A 17612-nucleotide genomic window follows, 5' to 3' on the forward strand; every position below is an offset into this window, starting at 1 on the left:
TTTTTTTTTCACATTTTCTTACACAAATGAGCTCTGATCTTGAAATTTGTCGCGACGACCTATGAACTCAAAGCGAGAAAGTTTCAGGTAACACTTCAGTCGATCATTTAAGACCGGTTTTAGCGTCATCTATGTTAAGCTACGCCGTGCAAGGCCAATAAATGGATGGGTGACTTAAAGTTAATTGAGTAATTGTGGGATTTTTTTTTTCACATTTTCTCACACAAATGAGCTCTGATCTTGAAATTTGTCGCGACGACCTATGAACTCAAAGCGAGTAAGTTTTAGATAACACTTCAGTCGATCATTTAAGCCCGGTTTTAGCGTTACCTATGTTAAGCTACGCCGAGGAAGGCCAATAAATGGGTGGGTGGCTTAAAGTTAATTGGGTAATTGTATTTTTTTTTTTTTTTTCACATTTTCTCACACAAAATAATGAGCTCTGATCTTGAAATTTGTCGCGACGACCTATGAACTCAAAGCGAGTAAGTTTTAGATAACACTTCAGTCGATCATTTAAGCCCGGTTTTAGCGTTACCTATGTTAAGCTACGCCGAGGAAGGCCAATAAATGGGTGGGTGGCTTAAAGTTAATTGGGTAATTGTATTTTTTTTTTTTTTTTCACATTTTCTCACACAAAATAATGAGCTCTGATCTTGAAATTTGTCGCGACGACCTATGAACTCAAAGCGAGAAAGTTTTAGATAACACTTCAGTCGATCATTTAAGACCGGTTTTAGCGTCACCTATGTTAAGCTACGCCGAGCAAGGCCAATAAATGGATGGGTGACTTGAACATTATATTGGGAATAAAGGGAGAACGGGCTCTAGTCTTGATTTTAAATCATGACATGAAAGTAAAATCAAAAAATCAAATCAAGAATGATAATAATAAACTGAATATTAAACAAATTAGGTAGGTACATAGGTACTGATTTTCTCTTATCACTACGGGCTGAAAAATTCCCGGAGGGACGGACCCTGCTTGTTTATGGAGTAAAAAGTGAGGACTATGTTCGTAAAATGGGGCATGATGAAGGCATTTCAAAAATGAAAGGAACCAAAAATCTCCATATCCGAAGTCCAACGCGTTAACTAATAAGGGTTAAGCTTGCCAGGAGGCGCGCCAATGTCAAGAGTTCGAAGCTTCGGCGCCTCTCGGCCCGTAATACATACTGAAATACTGACCTCTGTAAATCAAATGGGTGACGCCAAAGAAAACCCTTGACACTGTGTTAACTCTCAGTGTAAGATCGGCCATTAATGTACTACCTGTGTATTTCAGATTCACCGTGTCCTATCTATCATGCCACTCATCAATGTGGACATTACTCTACTGCTACCCAAAGATATCAATGTAGACGTCACAGCCAGTTCTGATGAAGATGGTGATTCTACTCTGACTACTACCAGCCCCTCGACATCAGATCAAATGGTATGTATATATCTATGTGGTGTAGTGCCTGCCTCGGTGGCGTAGTGGTCAAGGCGTTCGCCTGGTAAACAGGAGGGCGTGGGTTCAATCCCAGCCGAGGTATAGAATTTTATCAACATAATTTGAGAATTTGACCACAATAATAGTAGTAGCCTACTGCTGGAGTAAAGGGACTTTTCAGTGCTATGCGAGCAGTATAAATAAGCACTATTATTATTATTATTATTATTATTATGTGGATAAAATTTTAGTTTCGTCTGTACATTACGCTCGAATCGTGAACTGCCAGCCTGGTTAGCTTGGAAGGCAGAGCGTCTGCCTTGTAAGCGCTAGGTGACAGATTTGCGCCAGGGGCGGATTTTATCATAAACAAAAAGGTTCGTTCTAGGAACGGCAGGCTTTCTCCTACCCCACATCGAAGCTGGTACACCTCTTCATTTCCTTTAATATTCCATGTTAACTTGTTTTTATTATTATTATTTATTATAGTGTGCCAACATAGAATTATAATGTTACATACACTCCATGTTAACTTGTGTTTAGATTCCAATGGATGATACCCCAGTGAGCATACAGCCAGGTAAAGTATACACGCTGCTCGTACAAATGAGAAATGCTCATCGGAATCGAGAGAATACAGTGTATGCTCCCAAGTATTCCAAACCCAAACAGGAAGGCTGGTTCCTAACCTTGGGCTATCCACGCAATGAAGAACTCATTAGTCTGAAGAGGATCTACTTCGGTCGAAAACCTGACCTTATGAACTACATTAGCTTCAATAGTCCATCACAACGAGGTAAGCATACGTAGAGCCAGCCTAGTTAGCTGGGAGGGTAGTTCTAGGTCACGGGTTCGATTCCCACCCGGGGCGGATTTTATCCTGATTAGATAGGAACAAGCAGGGTCCGTCCCTCCGGGGATTTTTTAGCCCCTTGTTTATTCGATCGTGATTAAAGAAAATTATTATTCTTGATTTGATTTTTTGATTTTACTTTCATGTAATGATTTAAAATCAAGACTAGAGCCCGTTCTCCCTTTATTCCTTTTTTACATCAGCTTCAATAGTCCATCACAGCGAGGTAAGCATACGTAGAGCCAGCCTAGTTAGCTTGGAGGGTAGTGCTAGGTCACGGGTTCGATTCCCACCCGGGGCGGATTTTATCCTGATTAGATAGGAAAAATGGACAGGATTAACATAAAGAACGGCCAAAAATGGATTTATCCTAAACAGATAGGGTTTCTTCTTGGAACGGCTGACTTGCCATCCTGTCTTTCTTCTCTCTTCGCCTTTAGGACGCCTCTATCAAACTTCTAAAAAAGCAAAAGAGTAGGTCTTATTCTTCGCCTTTTCGCGTGTGGCGTTTTTCGTCAGATTCTCAATCAACCCTAACTAGGGTGATTGCTTTGGGGCTAGAAATTTTACGTGTGGATGCCCTTTGCACTCAACCTTTCCTATTTCTTTAGTAAGGGAAATTCAGACTGGTATCCTCCCTGTTTAAAGTCCCCCAGCCAGACGTAGGTAACCTTGTTTATTTGTTCTGCTTTCAGGATCGTTTGAGCTGAGTCTAGACCTAATATCAGACTCATACCTAGGATTAGATCAGCAGTTCTCATTGAGATTCCACGTTGAATAAACTCCCTGAGTTCCACGACCTGTGATGTGATTCTTCTTGTCTTTACTTTGCTAGGTACAATTTAATTGTCAGAAGAAATGTAGAATTAAGATATTTAAGACTTGAGAAGTTTTCTTTCTAGAACAACCAACTAGTTAGGTACCTATTTATTTACCTGTTCCAACAAGGGGGAAAAACTTTCCTTTGTCTTCGAACCATGGTCTTCTGCATTAGAAGTGACTTCATATTCTTTTCTAGAAAATGTTCCAGCTATCGTAAAACGATATTATTTTTTAATTATGATTTATTTTTCTTTTAAAGTGAATAGCCTAATTTCGTTTCAAAGTTCCATTTTTCGTTTCCATTATTCTCTCTTATGAACCTTTATCAATAACTCATGTGAAGTTTGCGGGTTCAAATCCCATCCGAAGCAAACTTATCTGACAATTCTGACATCAACAGCATGAATGTAAAAGATTTACTCCAGGGTTGTCCAACCTTTGCGCACCCGAGGGCCACAAGAGACATTACACATATTTATCCATCATTATCTCTGGCTGTTAAATAGGTTTCAGAGTTTCTGTTTCTTAACGGTAGGTCCGAGAAATTTGAAATTTGTCATGATACAGTAAATTTAACGAAGTACCTATCTTGAAGTTTTTGATCAAAAGGGTTTTAAAAGACCCATCAAATAAGAACAGAAAGGGCCGGAGCAAATAAGATTACTAACTTTTATTTTTTTAATATATATATCTTTTATCTCACACATGGCCGTGTTGCTTAGCGTGTAATCAAATAAATAAATAAATAAATATCTTTTATCACACATGGCCGTGATGCTTAGCGTGTAATCAAATAAATAAAATAAAACTTGTCTGTTTCTTTCTTTCTTTTCTCTCCTTTATGTAAAAAATTTGGTCAAAATCTAGAATAAAAGACCTACAAGTATGTGCGTGTGCGTTAAGTGACACACCCCCTTAACTTATTATTATTTTTTCAAGTGTCTTTTATTTAAAGAGGAGGTTGACAATTGAAGTCCTATTCCTCAACTTGTCTTATTTGCCCAGGTCTCGTGGAGTCAGACCGGAAGATCGTGGAGAACCTGTTCGTAGGCCTCTTGTCTGTTTCTTTCTTATTCTTTTCTCTCCTTTATGTAAAAAAATTGGTCAAAATCTAGAATAAAAGACCTACAAGTATGTGCGTGTGCGTTAAGTGACACACCCCCTTAATTATTATTTTTTCAAGTGTCTTTTATTTAAAGAGGAGGTTGACAATAATTGAAGTCCTATTCCTCAACTTGTCTTATTTGCCCAGGTCTCGTGGAGTCAGACCGGAAGATCGTGGAGAACCTGTTCGTAGGCCTTAAGTCCTATTCCTCAACTTGTCTTATTTCCTCAGGTCTCGTGGAGTCAGACCGGAAGATCGTGGAGAACCTGTTCGTAGGCCTCAAGATACAAGTACTCATCGCCACCGCCACACTAGCCTGGGGTGTCAACTTCCCCGCCCATCTAGTTATAGTGAAGGGCACGGAGTATTACGATGGCAAGTGTAAACGCTATGTGGACATGCCCATCACGGACGTGCTGCAAATGATGGGACGCGCTGGGAGACCTCAGTTTGATGATAGTGGCGTAGCCGTGGTGATGGTGAGTCCAGAACGGTCAGGACCACAAACCGATGTTAAACTCGTTTAACTCTTGGAGAAGGAATTTGATTGGCTAAAAATTTTGGAATCAACCAATCAGATAGCTTAATCCAAAAGTTGAACTTGAACTGAGTTCAAACTGTGTTTTTGCCAGCCTAGTTAGCTTAGTTGGTAGTGCGTCTGCCTTGTAAGCGCTAGGCCGCGGGTTCGATTCCCGCCCGGGGCGGATTTACGGACGTGCTGCAGATGATGGGACGCGCTGGGAGACCTCAGTTTGATGATAGTGGCGTAGCCGTGGTCATGGTGAGTCCAGTGCCCTAAATCACCAAAGTATGGAAAAGTATTTACAATTCCATATTTCGATATGATTCGTCCAAATTCAAAATTCTGCATTTCCATTGGCTATTACACTTGTAAGATACTTTTCCATACTTTGGTGATTTAGGGCACAGAACGGTCAGGACCACAAACCGACTTTAAACTCGTTTAACTCTTGGAGAAGGAATTTGATTGGCTAAAAAGTTTGGAATCAACCAATCAGATTGCTTCATCCAAAAGTTGAACTTGAACTGAGTTCAAACTGTGATTGTCATAAGTAGATTTTTTTTTACATCAGCTTATGGTACCAGGAAAGTCTAATGATGAGTACTGCCTTCTTTCCACAAATGTCAAAGACTTATACCGAGCCAAATAATTTTCTTGTATGTACTTGTACTTATCTGTGATGTAATCCTAATCCTTCTTCGTATATACTGTAATCCTTCTTGTACTGGTCTGTATCCTTCTTGGAAGCATTGTTGGCTTAGGAAGGATCCTCTTGTATTTGTATTTACTTGATGTTATTAAATAATGAAAATAAAACATTATGATTTCAATGTTTCCATTGTCAGGTTCATGATGCCAAGAAGAACTACTACAAGAAGTTCCTTTCTTTCTCTCTCTCTCTCTCTCTCTCTCTCTCTCCTTCTCTCGTTTTCTGCTTCCCAAGATCTTTTCCCTACACTTTTCTAAAATTGGTTTTACTTTTTTATTTTTATTTTTTTTATTGGAATTAAAATAAAATAAATATCCTGTACCTCTAAGGAATACAGAAAATCTTTTTTTTTAAAAAAAAACTGCTATCCTATACCTACCTACTATATAGGTATCTACGTAATTTATACTTTTAGGAAGGGACTTCTCTCTTTTACCCCCTGATGGGAAGTATGGAATGAGAAATAGAGAGGGAGGGATGGAGAGAGAGAGAGAAAGAGAGAGAGAGAGAAAGAAAGAGAGAGAGAGAGAGAGAGAGAGAAAAAAAGAAAGATGTTCGTGATGTAGAGTTTGTTTTTAAGATTTGGAATTTTCCCTTCAGAAAGAGAAAAAAAGAAAGATGTTCGTGATGTAGAGTTTGTTTTTAAGATTTGGAATTTTCCCTTCAGAAATTTAAACCCTCAAACCCCCATACGTATACTGTCTTTAATGGAATCCGGGGATAAAATTCGGATATTAGAAGAGAAAGAAAACCTTCTCTTATTATTAGGTACCTATTATGTACCTACTTGTACCTATTTGTTCAAGAACGTACGGATTCTAATGATTGGATAAAAAATAATTCTACCTATAGGTACTCTATCACTCTAGCTATTCTCTGTGTTCATTCATAGGTTTTTCCATAAAAATAATGAAGAAAAAATTCGAATTTGGTAGGTAATTTTTTTAATGTAAGAAAAATAAAATTATTAATGCTTAAAGTGGGAAAAATAAATTAGTGGAGATGTCAAAACTCCAAGTCCTTCCCCATTCACACTGCAGATTGCAGCCCCGGCCCTGAAAAACGTTTCCAAAAAATTCCTCAAATATCCGCTAGAATGCGCCACAGATACCATTTCTCAACTCCATGCGGTCTGTATCGAACCAATATGGCGCGGGGTAAAAAGTTGTCAAGTGAATTTTATTTGCCATTCAAATGTTTACAATTTTTTTCCTTCCGTGGATTTTGAAAAAATGTCAAAAGTGTTTTTTCGAATTTTAACAACCGAATCAATAAATGTCGCGAAGGATTGAATGGCCTTTTGGTGTGCTCGACAAATTAAATTGTGTTCGAAATTTCACGTGTGAATTTTGTTTCTAGTAGGTATCGGTTTTTGCTCCTCAAAGCTTGAGAGAAAAATAGTAAACATTTTATCAATACAGTTTTTTCCCCTAAACTTTTCTTTCTTACCTACATCAATTTTCCCGAGCTTTTTTTGAGTGTTTGTGTGTGTTGTGTTTTCTGATTTGTAAATACAAAATAGCCTACCTGCTTAAGCTGTGTTTCTAAAGGTTCCCAGTGTTTCAAATGTCACAAAATGGGAATTTCTTTTTGAGGTATGTGTTGAGCCAAGGATCTTGAATTCTTGAGTTAAGGAGTGTCATTTTTGTGTGAAGATGGAACAAAAGATCTTTTGAAGCCTTTGGGTTGTGACTACACTATTGACGCTGTCATGTGAAATGAATGTGTTGGAAATTTACAAAACTAGAACAAACACTTCACCGTGTCACAGCTAGGTATAGAATTGTTTACATTTTTGGTTAGTCACTAGTCAGAGTAGTCAGGTGTGATATTCTAATGGTGTTCTTTACTGTAATACCAACAGAAACTAGACCGACCACAATGGTGTAGTGGTTAGGTAATGTGTTGGACTTTGGATCTGGAGATTTGTGGTTTGAGCATGCAAAAGGACGGCTGAGTGTAAGGACAGAGTGGAGCAGTGAGCTCTTTGCCATTTGAATCTGTCACTTCCTTTATTAGCAAGCTCGATGCTCTCTGCTTCACTCTATGCTTACACCAAGTCATGTCAATGGACATCTACCTATTGAAGTAGGAAGGGCATTGAGTCATAAAATACCCTGTTTGTTAGGATTTCACATTTTGACCACAAAAATTTGCAAGTTCAAAATAAGTAGGTAAGTTTAGTAAAAATTCTACCTGAATGATATTAAGACTGCTTACTTATTTATGATGTGCTCAAAGTCACATCATATTGAGAAGAAAATTTACCATTATTATTATTATTTTTTTTTTTTGCTGAGGATTGAACCCATGTCCTCCTATTTACAACATTATTCCCTTGACCAATACTTAAATGTTCTACCAAGGCAGGTTAACTTGATATCCATTCATCTCGAGTTCAATTCCCAAAATTAAAGATGTAAAAGTCAATGCTGTTAACATAGGGTATTAAAAAAAAAGAGGTTTGACAGAGGGAACTGTAACTGCTATTGTCTTATCGTCCCGAAATCAGAAGGAAGATAGGATAGGAGAAAGCCAGCCGTTCCAAGAACAAACATTATCCCATCAGGATGAAATCCGTCCCGGGTGGGAATCAAACCTGCGGCCTAGTGCTTACAAGGCAGACACACTACCAACTAAGCTAACTAGACTGGCCATAGGGTATTTTGATGCATTCAATAAATTTAGGATCTCATTTTTTGATCCTCATGTAGATATCTACCCGTTGGGTAATGGGGACTTGTGTACTTTGAGATTTGGAAAATAATTTAAGTTCTCTCGGATCTCACCCATATCACAAACGACATAAGGACAGAATACCCATTAGGTCGGTACTTTGAGATTTAGCCTTGTGTCGGCAGTGACACATCTTACAAATTACGTAAGTAAAGGGAAGGGAATGCTACAAAATAGAGTGACAGAGTGATAAAGTCCAAAAGAAGGGAGGGGGTTGGGCTATTACTTAATGGTGAACAAACAACAGTAAACAAACAATCCACTAATCTGCACATCCTACTTACATGTTGTATAGTGGATGACTCATTGGACAAGCATTTCCTTTCTCCCGAACAAAATATTTAGAAGTTGTAATATTAAAATACAATACCCAAATGAAAATATTTCTAATTTCTTAAAAGTATTTAAGAAAATGGATGGTAGATCTGTAGTTACCCACTTTCTAGCTTGAGAAACTTCAAATCGAAAGTAACTATCCAGTTTTTTTTTTTTTTTTTTTTTTTTTTTTTTTTAACTTTAAAACCTTCCCAAAAATAAAAAATATTTTATTCATTTTTTTTTTTTTTTTTTTTTGTTTCAACTTTAAACTCTACCTACAGATAGAACATATTTGATTCACCACAGTCTTTGTGGTGAAGCAAAGATGATCTTCACAAAGATCTCTTCCCTCTAAAATTATCTACATTTTCTAGAAGTTTGAACACTCATTGGACAAGCAGTAATTTCTTCCCTCCAAATTACTCCAAAATCATTTGGAATTTGGAGTTCTTCCCTACAAATTATTTGACTGATTCATCCCCTCTGAATGAGGAATTGTGGGAGTGTGTATAAATATTTTAGTAAGGAACTAAGAAGGAGGCAAGATGTGGTCATTAAAGGAAAATCTCATTTAACTTGTAAAGGTGAATGAGGGTGACAAGAAAAATGTTGGAGGAGGGGAAAGGGAAGAGTGGAGGAGAAAATAAGAGATGGAGGAACAGCAGAAGAGGTAGGAAGAGGAAGAGATCAAGCATCTGAAAGGAGTGGAGGGGGAGGAAGAGGAGAAGAAGGAACAGGAAGAGGAGAGAAATTGAAGAAGAAGGAAGAAAAAGAGGGGAAGAATGAGGAAGATGAGCACCAGAAGGAAGAGGAAGAGAACAAGCATCTGAAAGGAGTGGAGGGAGAGGAAGAGGAGAAGAAGGAACAGGAAGAGGAGAGAAATTGAAGAAGAAGGAAGAAAAAGAGGGGAAGAATGAGGAAGATGAGCACCAGAGGGAGGAGTGGAGGGTAAGGTTACAGGAGGGGAAAACGAAAAACAGGAGAAAGAGGTATGAAGGAGGAGGAAGGGGGAAGGAAGAGATAGGAAGAAGGAGAGAGAAAGGGAGAGCAGAAATACAGGGAAGAAAGAGGGGGAGGACTTACAGGAGGGGAAAACGAAAAACAGGAGAAAGAGCTATGAAGGAGGAGGAAGGGGGAAGGAAGAGATAGGAAGAAGGAGAGAGAAAGGGAGAGCAGAAATACAGGGAAGAAAGAGGGGGAGGAAGAAGGAGGGGAAGAAATAAGGGGGAAGAAGAGAGAGATAGGAAGAAGGGGAAAGAAAGAGAAGGTGGAAAGGAGGAAGGGAGAATAGGTATTGGGAGGGGGGAAATAAGGAAGAGGAGGAGGAGAAAGCGTAAAACTAACGTAATATTGTATTTAACTGCTCTGCAATTTACAATCATTCGCTTTATTACATTTGTTTCTGTTTAGAAGGGAGAGAAACGATATGTGAGGGTTGCACGTTGCATCTAGTGTAAACTTTACAGCAAAGGTAACTTATGTTTTCCAATTCCACCGGGAATCAAACCCGGACCTCTTGCGTTCTAGACCAAGTGATGGTTTTCACAAGCCTGTACAGAGGTTCACTACTTACTAGCTTTTTAGAAAGAAAAAAACTGACCGCCAGCCTAGTTAGCTTAGTTGGTAGTGCGTCTGCCTTGTAAGGGCTAGGGCGCGGGTTCGATTTCCGCCCGGGGCGGATTTTATCCTGATGGGATGATGTTCGTTCTCGGAACGGCTGGCTTTCTCCTATCCTATCTTCTTTCTCTCTTCGATTTCGGGACGATAAGACCATAGCAGTTACAGTTCCCTCTGTCAAACCTCTTAAAAAAAAAGTTCTGACCACATCACGCTATTGAATCAAACAGAGAAGTAGTAGAAATAGTGGTCTCTAGGCATGTAGTCATATCCGAATTTTTTCGTGCGATAAATCTCTAATCCCCGGTCTTATCACTGAGAGTTAACACAGTGTCAAGGGTTTTCTTTGGTGTCACCGTGATTTTCTGCTTTTCTAAAATTCACCAGGACAGCAGTGTTTAAACTTGATTTAAGATGAACTCTTGGATTAAACAATCTAATTGGTTGATTTCTAACGTGCTTGCTTCTACCTTTCTTGAGATGCGCACAAGTCGGTGATCCTGTCTACAACTCATATCATTCGAAAATGTCTCAATATTGAATGAATGGCTTGCATATATGCATATTGTTGCTATGTATATTTGTTAGGTACCTAAAAGTGTGTACCTACACTATAGTCTGGAGATTTGTAAAGAATGAGACTAATGAGTGCTTGAGTGAGTTATGAAAAAGAACCACTCTTTTCAGTGGATTACTTTGTCAATGAGTGGGATCTTAACTCTCTGGTATCCATAGGTACGTTTGAACACTGGACAGTGCTTCTTCTGTCACTACCGCGGCACACTTTTCAAGACTCCAATGTTTCCGCGGCACACAGTTTGAGAAGCACTGTTTTAGGGATCCGACTTATTATTGACTGAGAAATCCGAAAAGAACCCTGGTGTTTTATTAATTAGATTCATATTAGACACCCAAATTAGGTAATGGCTTACCTTATTTTATAATAATATAATTATTTTATAATTGCCACAAAGAACCCTAGTCAATTATAAAATAAGGTAAGCCAAGAACCCTGGTTTACAGTACCTATTACCTAACCTAAGGTACTGCTAAGGTGATTGGTACTGGAAAACTTTAGAAGAAGAGTCCAGTCCAGGCTTTGTTGATCGGCGTTGGTCGCCTAGTGTGGACGCACCTTAAGTGTTTCTTATCGTAATTCTGTGTTTTCTGAGAGTTTACACTCAACAATATACTCGTAACATACTTATAACTTAAAACATAACTTTATAGGTAACTTATACTTAAGTCTATATTTACTTGATAGTGATAGTGTTTCCATACATCCACCCATACCTATTCTGTCTCTACTCCCATAGTGGTAGGTAGTGTGTTCTCATATCAGAAAGGTCACAACATGATGATAGTATAGGCGTATACTCATTTGATATTAATATTACCAATATGTACTTATTTAAATCTGTATGTACCTATGTATGTATGCTCAGACTATGTACTTACACATATACAGGGTGTTACTCTTGGTTTCTGAAGCACCTCCTAAGGTAGACTTGAAATACTGAATCGAATTGCCTTAAAACAATCTCAGGAGCTCTCTTCCCTAAGTTAAAGGTGCAATACAAATGGAAAAGGGAGGAGGCATTAGATAGAAGGGTATGGAAGGGTAGGATGAAGGAGGGTAACCCCGACCCCAAATAAGATTGGCTAAAAGGGGTAAGTACTAGGTGCAGTAAAAGAAGTCCACTGATGTCATTGTACAAAAACGTACCACTTGGACTTGGGGGGTTCGATTTAAAAATAATAATAATGATAATTTGATAAGAAATAAATCAATAATGTATGTACCTAAATACCTATGTATGCTCAGACTATGTACTTACACATATACAGGGTGTTACTCTTGGTTTCTGAAGCACCTCCTAAGGTAGACTTGAAATACTGAATCGAATTGCCTTAAAACAATCTCAGGAGCTCTCTTCCCTAAGTCAAAGGTGCAATACAAATGGAAAAGGGAGGAGGCATTAGATAGGAGGGTATGGAAGGGTAGGATGAAGGAGGGTAACCCCGACCCCAAATAAGATTGGCTAAAAGGGGTACTAGGTGCAGTAAAAGAAGTCCACTGTCATTGTACAAAAACGTACCACTTGGACTTGGGGGGTTCGATTTAAAAATAATAATAATGATAATTTGATAAGAAATAAATCAATAATTGGCTCACCTACCACTACCACCCTTTAAGTAGGAATGTAATAATGCAGTACATATTTAAAATTATATCAGATACTTCTTATCTACTCCTACCTACTTACTTAGTAAGCACTTATTGTTGTTGTTGTTGTTGTTGTTGTTGTTGTTGTTGTTGTTTTTTTTTTTTTTTTTTTTTTGGCGATACACAGGTATGTAGGTACCTATGTTTTACAGGTGTTCGGTTTAAGGTTTAAGTCCGAGATCATGGATTGGTAAAATGCGGCCATCTGGTAAATCGTTGGTACAAGAAAGAAAACTGTAATGGTTTGGGCATGTGGAAAGAAGAAAGAAAGGGTATGTATGGAAAGTTGGAAAGTCGTGAGAGAAATGACAGTGACAGGAAAAACGAGTAAAGGAAGACCAAAGAAGAGGTGGATGGATAATGTGTATGAAGATTTGAGAGAAAGAAGTTGTCCCAGAAACAGCCCTAGACAGACACCTATGGAGACTGCTTACTGTCAATGTCGACCTCACTTGAGTGGGAAAAAGAGAAAAAGAAGAGGGAGGGAGAAAGAGTGATAGAAAGAGAGACAGCGACATAAAAAAATTGAAAATGTAAAAAGTGCAACAAAATAACAAAATGAACCTCACAACAATGGAGACGGCTTACTGTCAATGTCGACCTCACTTGAGTGAGAAAAGACTGAGAAAAAGAAGAGGGAGAGAGAAAGAGTGATAGAAAGAGAGACAGCGACATAAAAAATTGAAAATGTAAAAAGTGCAACAAAATAACAAAATGAACCTCACAACATAAATACATAAACATAATACACAATACATACTTATCGGACGTACTCTGACCTGTCCAGGGTACTCCTACCTCACTTTGATGATGGACAGATTGACCAGGTAAAGGCCCCTTCCCACTTGTCGTGAGTTTCCCCCGATTTTTTTATGGAGTAAAAAGTGAGGACTATGTTCGTAAAATGGGGCCTGATGAAGGCATTTCAAAAATGAAAGGAACCAAAAATCTCCATATCCGAAGTCCAACGCGTTCATTTATTTATCCATCATTATCTCTGTGTGTTAAATAGGTTTCAGAACTTTCAGAGTTTCTGTTTCTATAAACGGTAGGTCCGAGAAACTTGAAATTTGTCATGGTCATGATACAGTAAATTTAACGAAGAATCTTGAAGTTTTTGATCAATAGGGTTTTAAAAGACCCATCAAATAAGAACAGAAAGGGCCCGGATTTCAACTATCTCGTGAGGTTGAGTGAAACCCGAAAAAGCCAGTAGTACATCCTCTCCTAGACGACTTGTCCAGGTATCAGCAACGGCCAATGTTGCTTTTTGAAGGGAAGGAAGACAGGATAGGAGAAAGACAGCCGTTCCGAGAACGGACCTTATCCGTTCAGGATAAAATCCGCCCCTGGAATCGAACCCGCGCCCTAGCGCTTACAAGCCAGACGCGCTACTTAGGCTGGCACTCAACGTTCCTAACTTCAGTGATCCGTCAGTAAAGTGCCATTTCCGCTGGCGATGATTTTTAGGAAACAGTTTTAGGGTTTTTTTTTTGATCCCATTTTACGTTAGAGGGTGATTTTCTTATAACCGTTTATGTAGGCTGTGATTGTGTACCTACTCTTGACACAAAGTAGGATGTTTACAAATACATACATAGAATATGATACTAAACTTAATTTCATACTATTTCTTGTTCCCTCAGGATTGTCGTTCCGTAGCTCCTACCTCCATGGGACGCATAGCTTCCTACTATTATCTCTCGCACAGTACAATGCTCACCTATCAGCAATTACTCAAACCTGACCTGAACCTGGCTGAATTGCTGGCAGTCATGTGTAGTTCGTACGAGTACAGTCTGTTACCTGTGAGACATAATGAGGAGCATTTGAATGAGTGAGTAAAACATTAGTCAGTATGATTTTGTACGTAATCTTGAACATTGTTGCGGTTCAAGTTTACGTAGGTCACACTTCAAGAAATTAAAAATTATTTATTCCTTACAAGGAAGCTCTTATTAATTTCAATGTTTCCATCGCCAGGTTCATGATGCCAAGAAGAACTACTACAAGAAGTTCCTGTACGAGCCATTCCCTGTGGAATCCTCTCTGCTTCCTGTACTACCAGATCATTTCAATGCTGAGATAGTAGCCATTACAGGAAGCTCTTATTAATTTCAATGTTTCCATCGCCAGGTTCATGATGCCAAGAAGAACTACTACAAGAAGTTCCTGTACGAGCCATTCCCTGTGGAATCCTCTCTGCTTCCTGTACTACCAGATCATTTCAATGCTGAGATAGTAGCCATTACAGGAAGCTCTTATTAATTTCAATGTTTCCATCGCCAGGTTCATGATGCCAAGAAGAACTACTACAAGAAGTTCCTGTACGAGCCATTCCCTGTGGAATCCTCTCTGCTTCCTGTACTACCAGATCATTTCAATGCTGAGATAGTAGCCATTACAGGAAGCTCTTATTAATTTCAATGTTTCCATCGCCAGGTTCATGATGCCAAGAAGAACTACTACAAGAAGTTCCTGTACGAGCCATTCCCTGTGGAATCCTCTCTGCTTCCTGTACTACCAGATCATTTCAATGCTGAGATAGTAGCCATTACAGGAAGCTCTTATTAATTTCAATGTTTCCATCGCCAGGTTCATGATGCCAAGAAGAACTACTACAAGAAGTTCCTGTACGAGCCATTCCCTGTGGAATCCTCTCTGCTTCCTGTACTACCAGATCATTTCAATGCTGAGATAGTAGCCATTACAGGAAGCTCTTATTAATTTCAATGTTTCCATCGCCAGGTTCATGATGCCAAGAAGAACTACTACAAGAAGTTCCTGTACGAGCCATTCCCTGTGGAATCCTCTCTGCTTCCTGTACTACCAGATCATTTCAATGCTGAGATAGTAGCCATTACAGGAAGCTCTTATTAATTTCAATGTTTCCATCGCCAGGTTCATGATGCCAAGAAGAACTACTACAAGAAGTTCCTGTACGAGCCATTCCCTGTGGAATCCTCTCTGCTTCCTGTACTACCAGATCATTTCAATGCTGAGATAGTAGCCATTACAGGAAGCTCTTATTAATTTCAATGTTTCCATCGCCAGGTTCATGATGCCAAGAAGAACTACTACAAGAAGTTCCTGTACGAGCCATTCCCTGTGGAATCCTCTCTGCTTCCTGTACTACCAGATCATTTCAATGCTGAGATAGTAGCCATTACAGGAAGCTCTTATTAATTTCAATGTTTCCATCGCCAGGTTCATGATGCCAAGAAGAACTACTACAAGAAGTTCCTGTACGAGCCATTCCCTGTGGAATCCTCTCTGCTTCCTGTACTACCAGATCATTTCAATGCTGAGATAGTAGCCATTACAGGAAGCTCTTATTAATTTCAATGTTTCCATCGCCAGGTTCATGATGCCAAGAAGAACTACTACAAGAAGTTCCTGTACGAGCCATTCCCTGTGGAATCCTCTCTGCTTCCTGTACTACCAGATCATTTCAATGCTGAGATAGTAGCCCGGACCATCAGGACAACACAGGAAGCGGTGGACTATTTGACTTGGACCTACTTCATACGACGTCTCCTGCAGAACCCCATGTAAGACATTGATTCATCAATAATATAGTAGGCTATAATCAATAATATAGTAGCTATAAAACAACCAACCTCAGTGGTGCAGTGGTTAGCGTGGACTTCGGGTCTGGAGGTTGTTGGTTCCAGTCCAAGTCAAGTCAAAAAATTTAGCGTAGTGCATTAAGCGGGGAACGACATTTGTGACAAGCATTTATGCTTAACACAATTAAAATGCTCACTCGGCGTAGTGGTCAAGCCGCTCACTCGGCGTAGTGGTCAAGGGTACGGGTTCGTTCCAGGCGAGGCATGGAATTTTGGTTCTCATTTATTTGAGAATTTGACGATATAATAATGGAGCTCTAAGGGTTAGGTGGTAGAGAACACATCCGACATTAATCCCACCTAGTGGTTTTTCAAGAGTTCGAATCTACAATAGGTGGAAAAAATCTATTTTGCAATTTTTTTTTTTCTTCAGAAATATACAGGGGAAAAATTAAAATAACAATTGAAGTATGACCAAGATCCAAGGTAATAAAAAAAAATATTTAATTGATTTAATTCATTTACTTTGACAGGCATTGATCGACGTGACAGCAGAGTATGGTTGGCTCTCCTGTGTCATCTCCCTACAACATCTCATGCAAATGATCATTCAAGCTGTATGGTTACAAGACTCTCCTCTCCTTCAACTACCCCATGTGGTGAAGGAGAACCTGCATCTGTTCAGAAATAAGAACCCCAACACCCTCCCTGGCCTGGTTACCTGCCGGACGTACTCTGACCTGTCCATGGTACTCCTACCTCACTTTGATGATGGACAGATTGACCAGGTAAAGGCCCCTTCCCGCTTGTCGTGAGTTTCCCCCGATTTTTTATGGAGTAAAAAGCGAGGACTATGTTCGTAAAATGGGGCCTGATGAAGGCATTTCAAAAATGAAAGGAACCAAAAATCTCCATATCCGAAGTCCAACGCGTTCCCCCATGTGGTGAAGGAGAACCTGCATCTGTTCAGAAATAAGAACCCTAACACCCTCCCTGGCCTGGTTACCTGTCGGACGTACTCTGACCTGTCCAGGGTACTCCTACCTCACTTTGATGATGGACAGATCGACCAGGTAAAGGCCCCTTCCCACTTGTCGTCAGTTTCCCCTGATTTTTAGTCCGTCCTTCCTTTATTATTACTAATAATAAAAGGTATAGTGGACGGACTATTGTATTCGCTTCGGTGTCTGTCTGTGGGAGGCGCGCGAATGTCAAGAGTTCGAAGCTTCGACGCCTCTCGGCCCGTAATACATACTGAAATACTGACCTCTGTAAATCAAATCGGTGACGTCAAAGAAAACCTTTGACAGTCTTGACACCGTGTTACCTCTCAGTGTAAGATCGGCCATTAATGTACTACCTATGTATTTCAGATTCACCGTGTCCTATCTATCATGCCACTCATCAATGTGGACATTACTCTACTACTACCCAAAGATATCAATGTAGACGTCACAGCCAGTTCTGATGAAGATGGTGATTCTACTCTGACTACTACCAGCCCCTCGACATCAGATCAAATGGTATGTAATGTAAATGCGGTTTCTTTGTGTTATTATGTCACAACTTTGGTGCTCACTGCAGCATTGTAGGATTTTTCCAATATCTCAATAATGGAATTTTTGTTCTCATTTATTTGAGAATTTGACGATATAATAAAGGAGCTCTAAGGGTTAGGTGGTAGAGAACACATCGGAC

The 17612-nt window shown here is 39.4% G+C and overlaps 2 protein-coding genes across 2 annotated transcripts in view; both read left to right on the forward strand.

Moving 5' to 3' along the window:
• LOC103509970 (activating signal cointegrator 1 complex subunit 3-like) overlaps positions 1–17612 on the forward strand; it is a 54460-nt gene that overhangs the window by 34903 nt on the left and 1945 nt on the right. The window contains exons 21-22 of the mRNA XM_026823108.1: positions 1286–1435; positions 1979–2231. Coding sequence (XP_026678909.1) covers positions 1286–1435; positions 1979–2231 — 403 coding nt within the window. The remainder of the gene's footprint in view (positions 1–1285; positions 1436–1978; positions 2232–17612) is intronic.
• LOC113468011 (activating signal cointegrator 1 complex subunit 3-like) lies at positions 4929–15626 on the forward strand. Its single transcript, XM_026824630.1, has 2 exons — positions 4929–4996; positions 14329–15626. The coding sequence occupies exons 1-2, from the start codon at positions 4940–4942 to the stop codon at positions 14458–14460; spliced, it is 189 nt and encodes a 62-aa protein (XP_026680431.1). The 5' UTR covers positions 4929–4939; the 3' UTR covers positions 14461–15626.

Source organism: Diaphorina citri, unplaced genomic scaffold, assembly GCF_000475195.1.
Source record: "Diaphorina citri unplaced genomic scaffold, Diaci psyllid genome assembly version 1.1 scaffold2, whole genome shotgun sequence".
Taxonomy (NCBI): Eukaryota; Metazoa; Arthropoda; class Insecta; order Hemiptera; family Psyllidae; genus Diaphorina; species Diaphorina citri.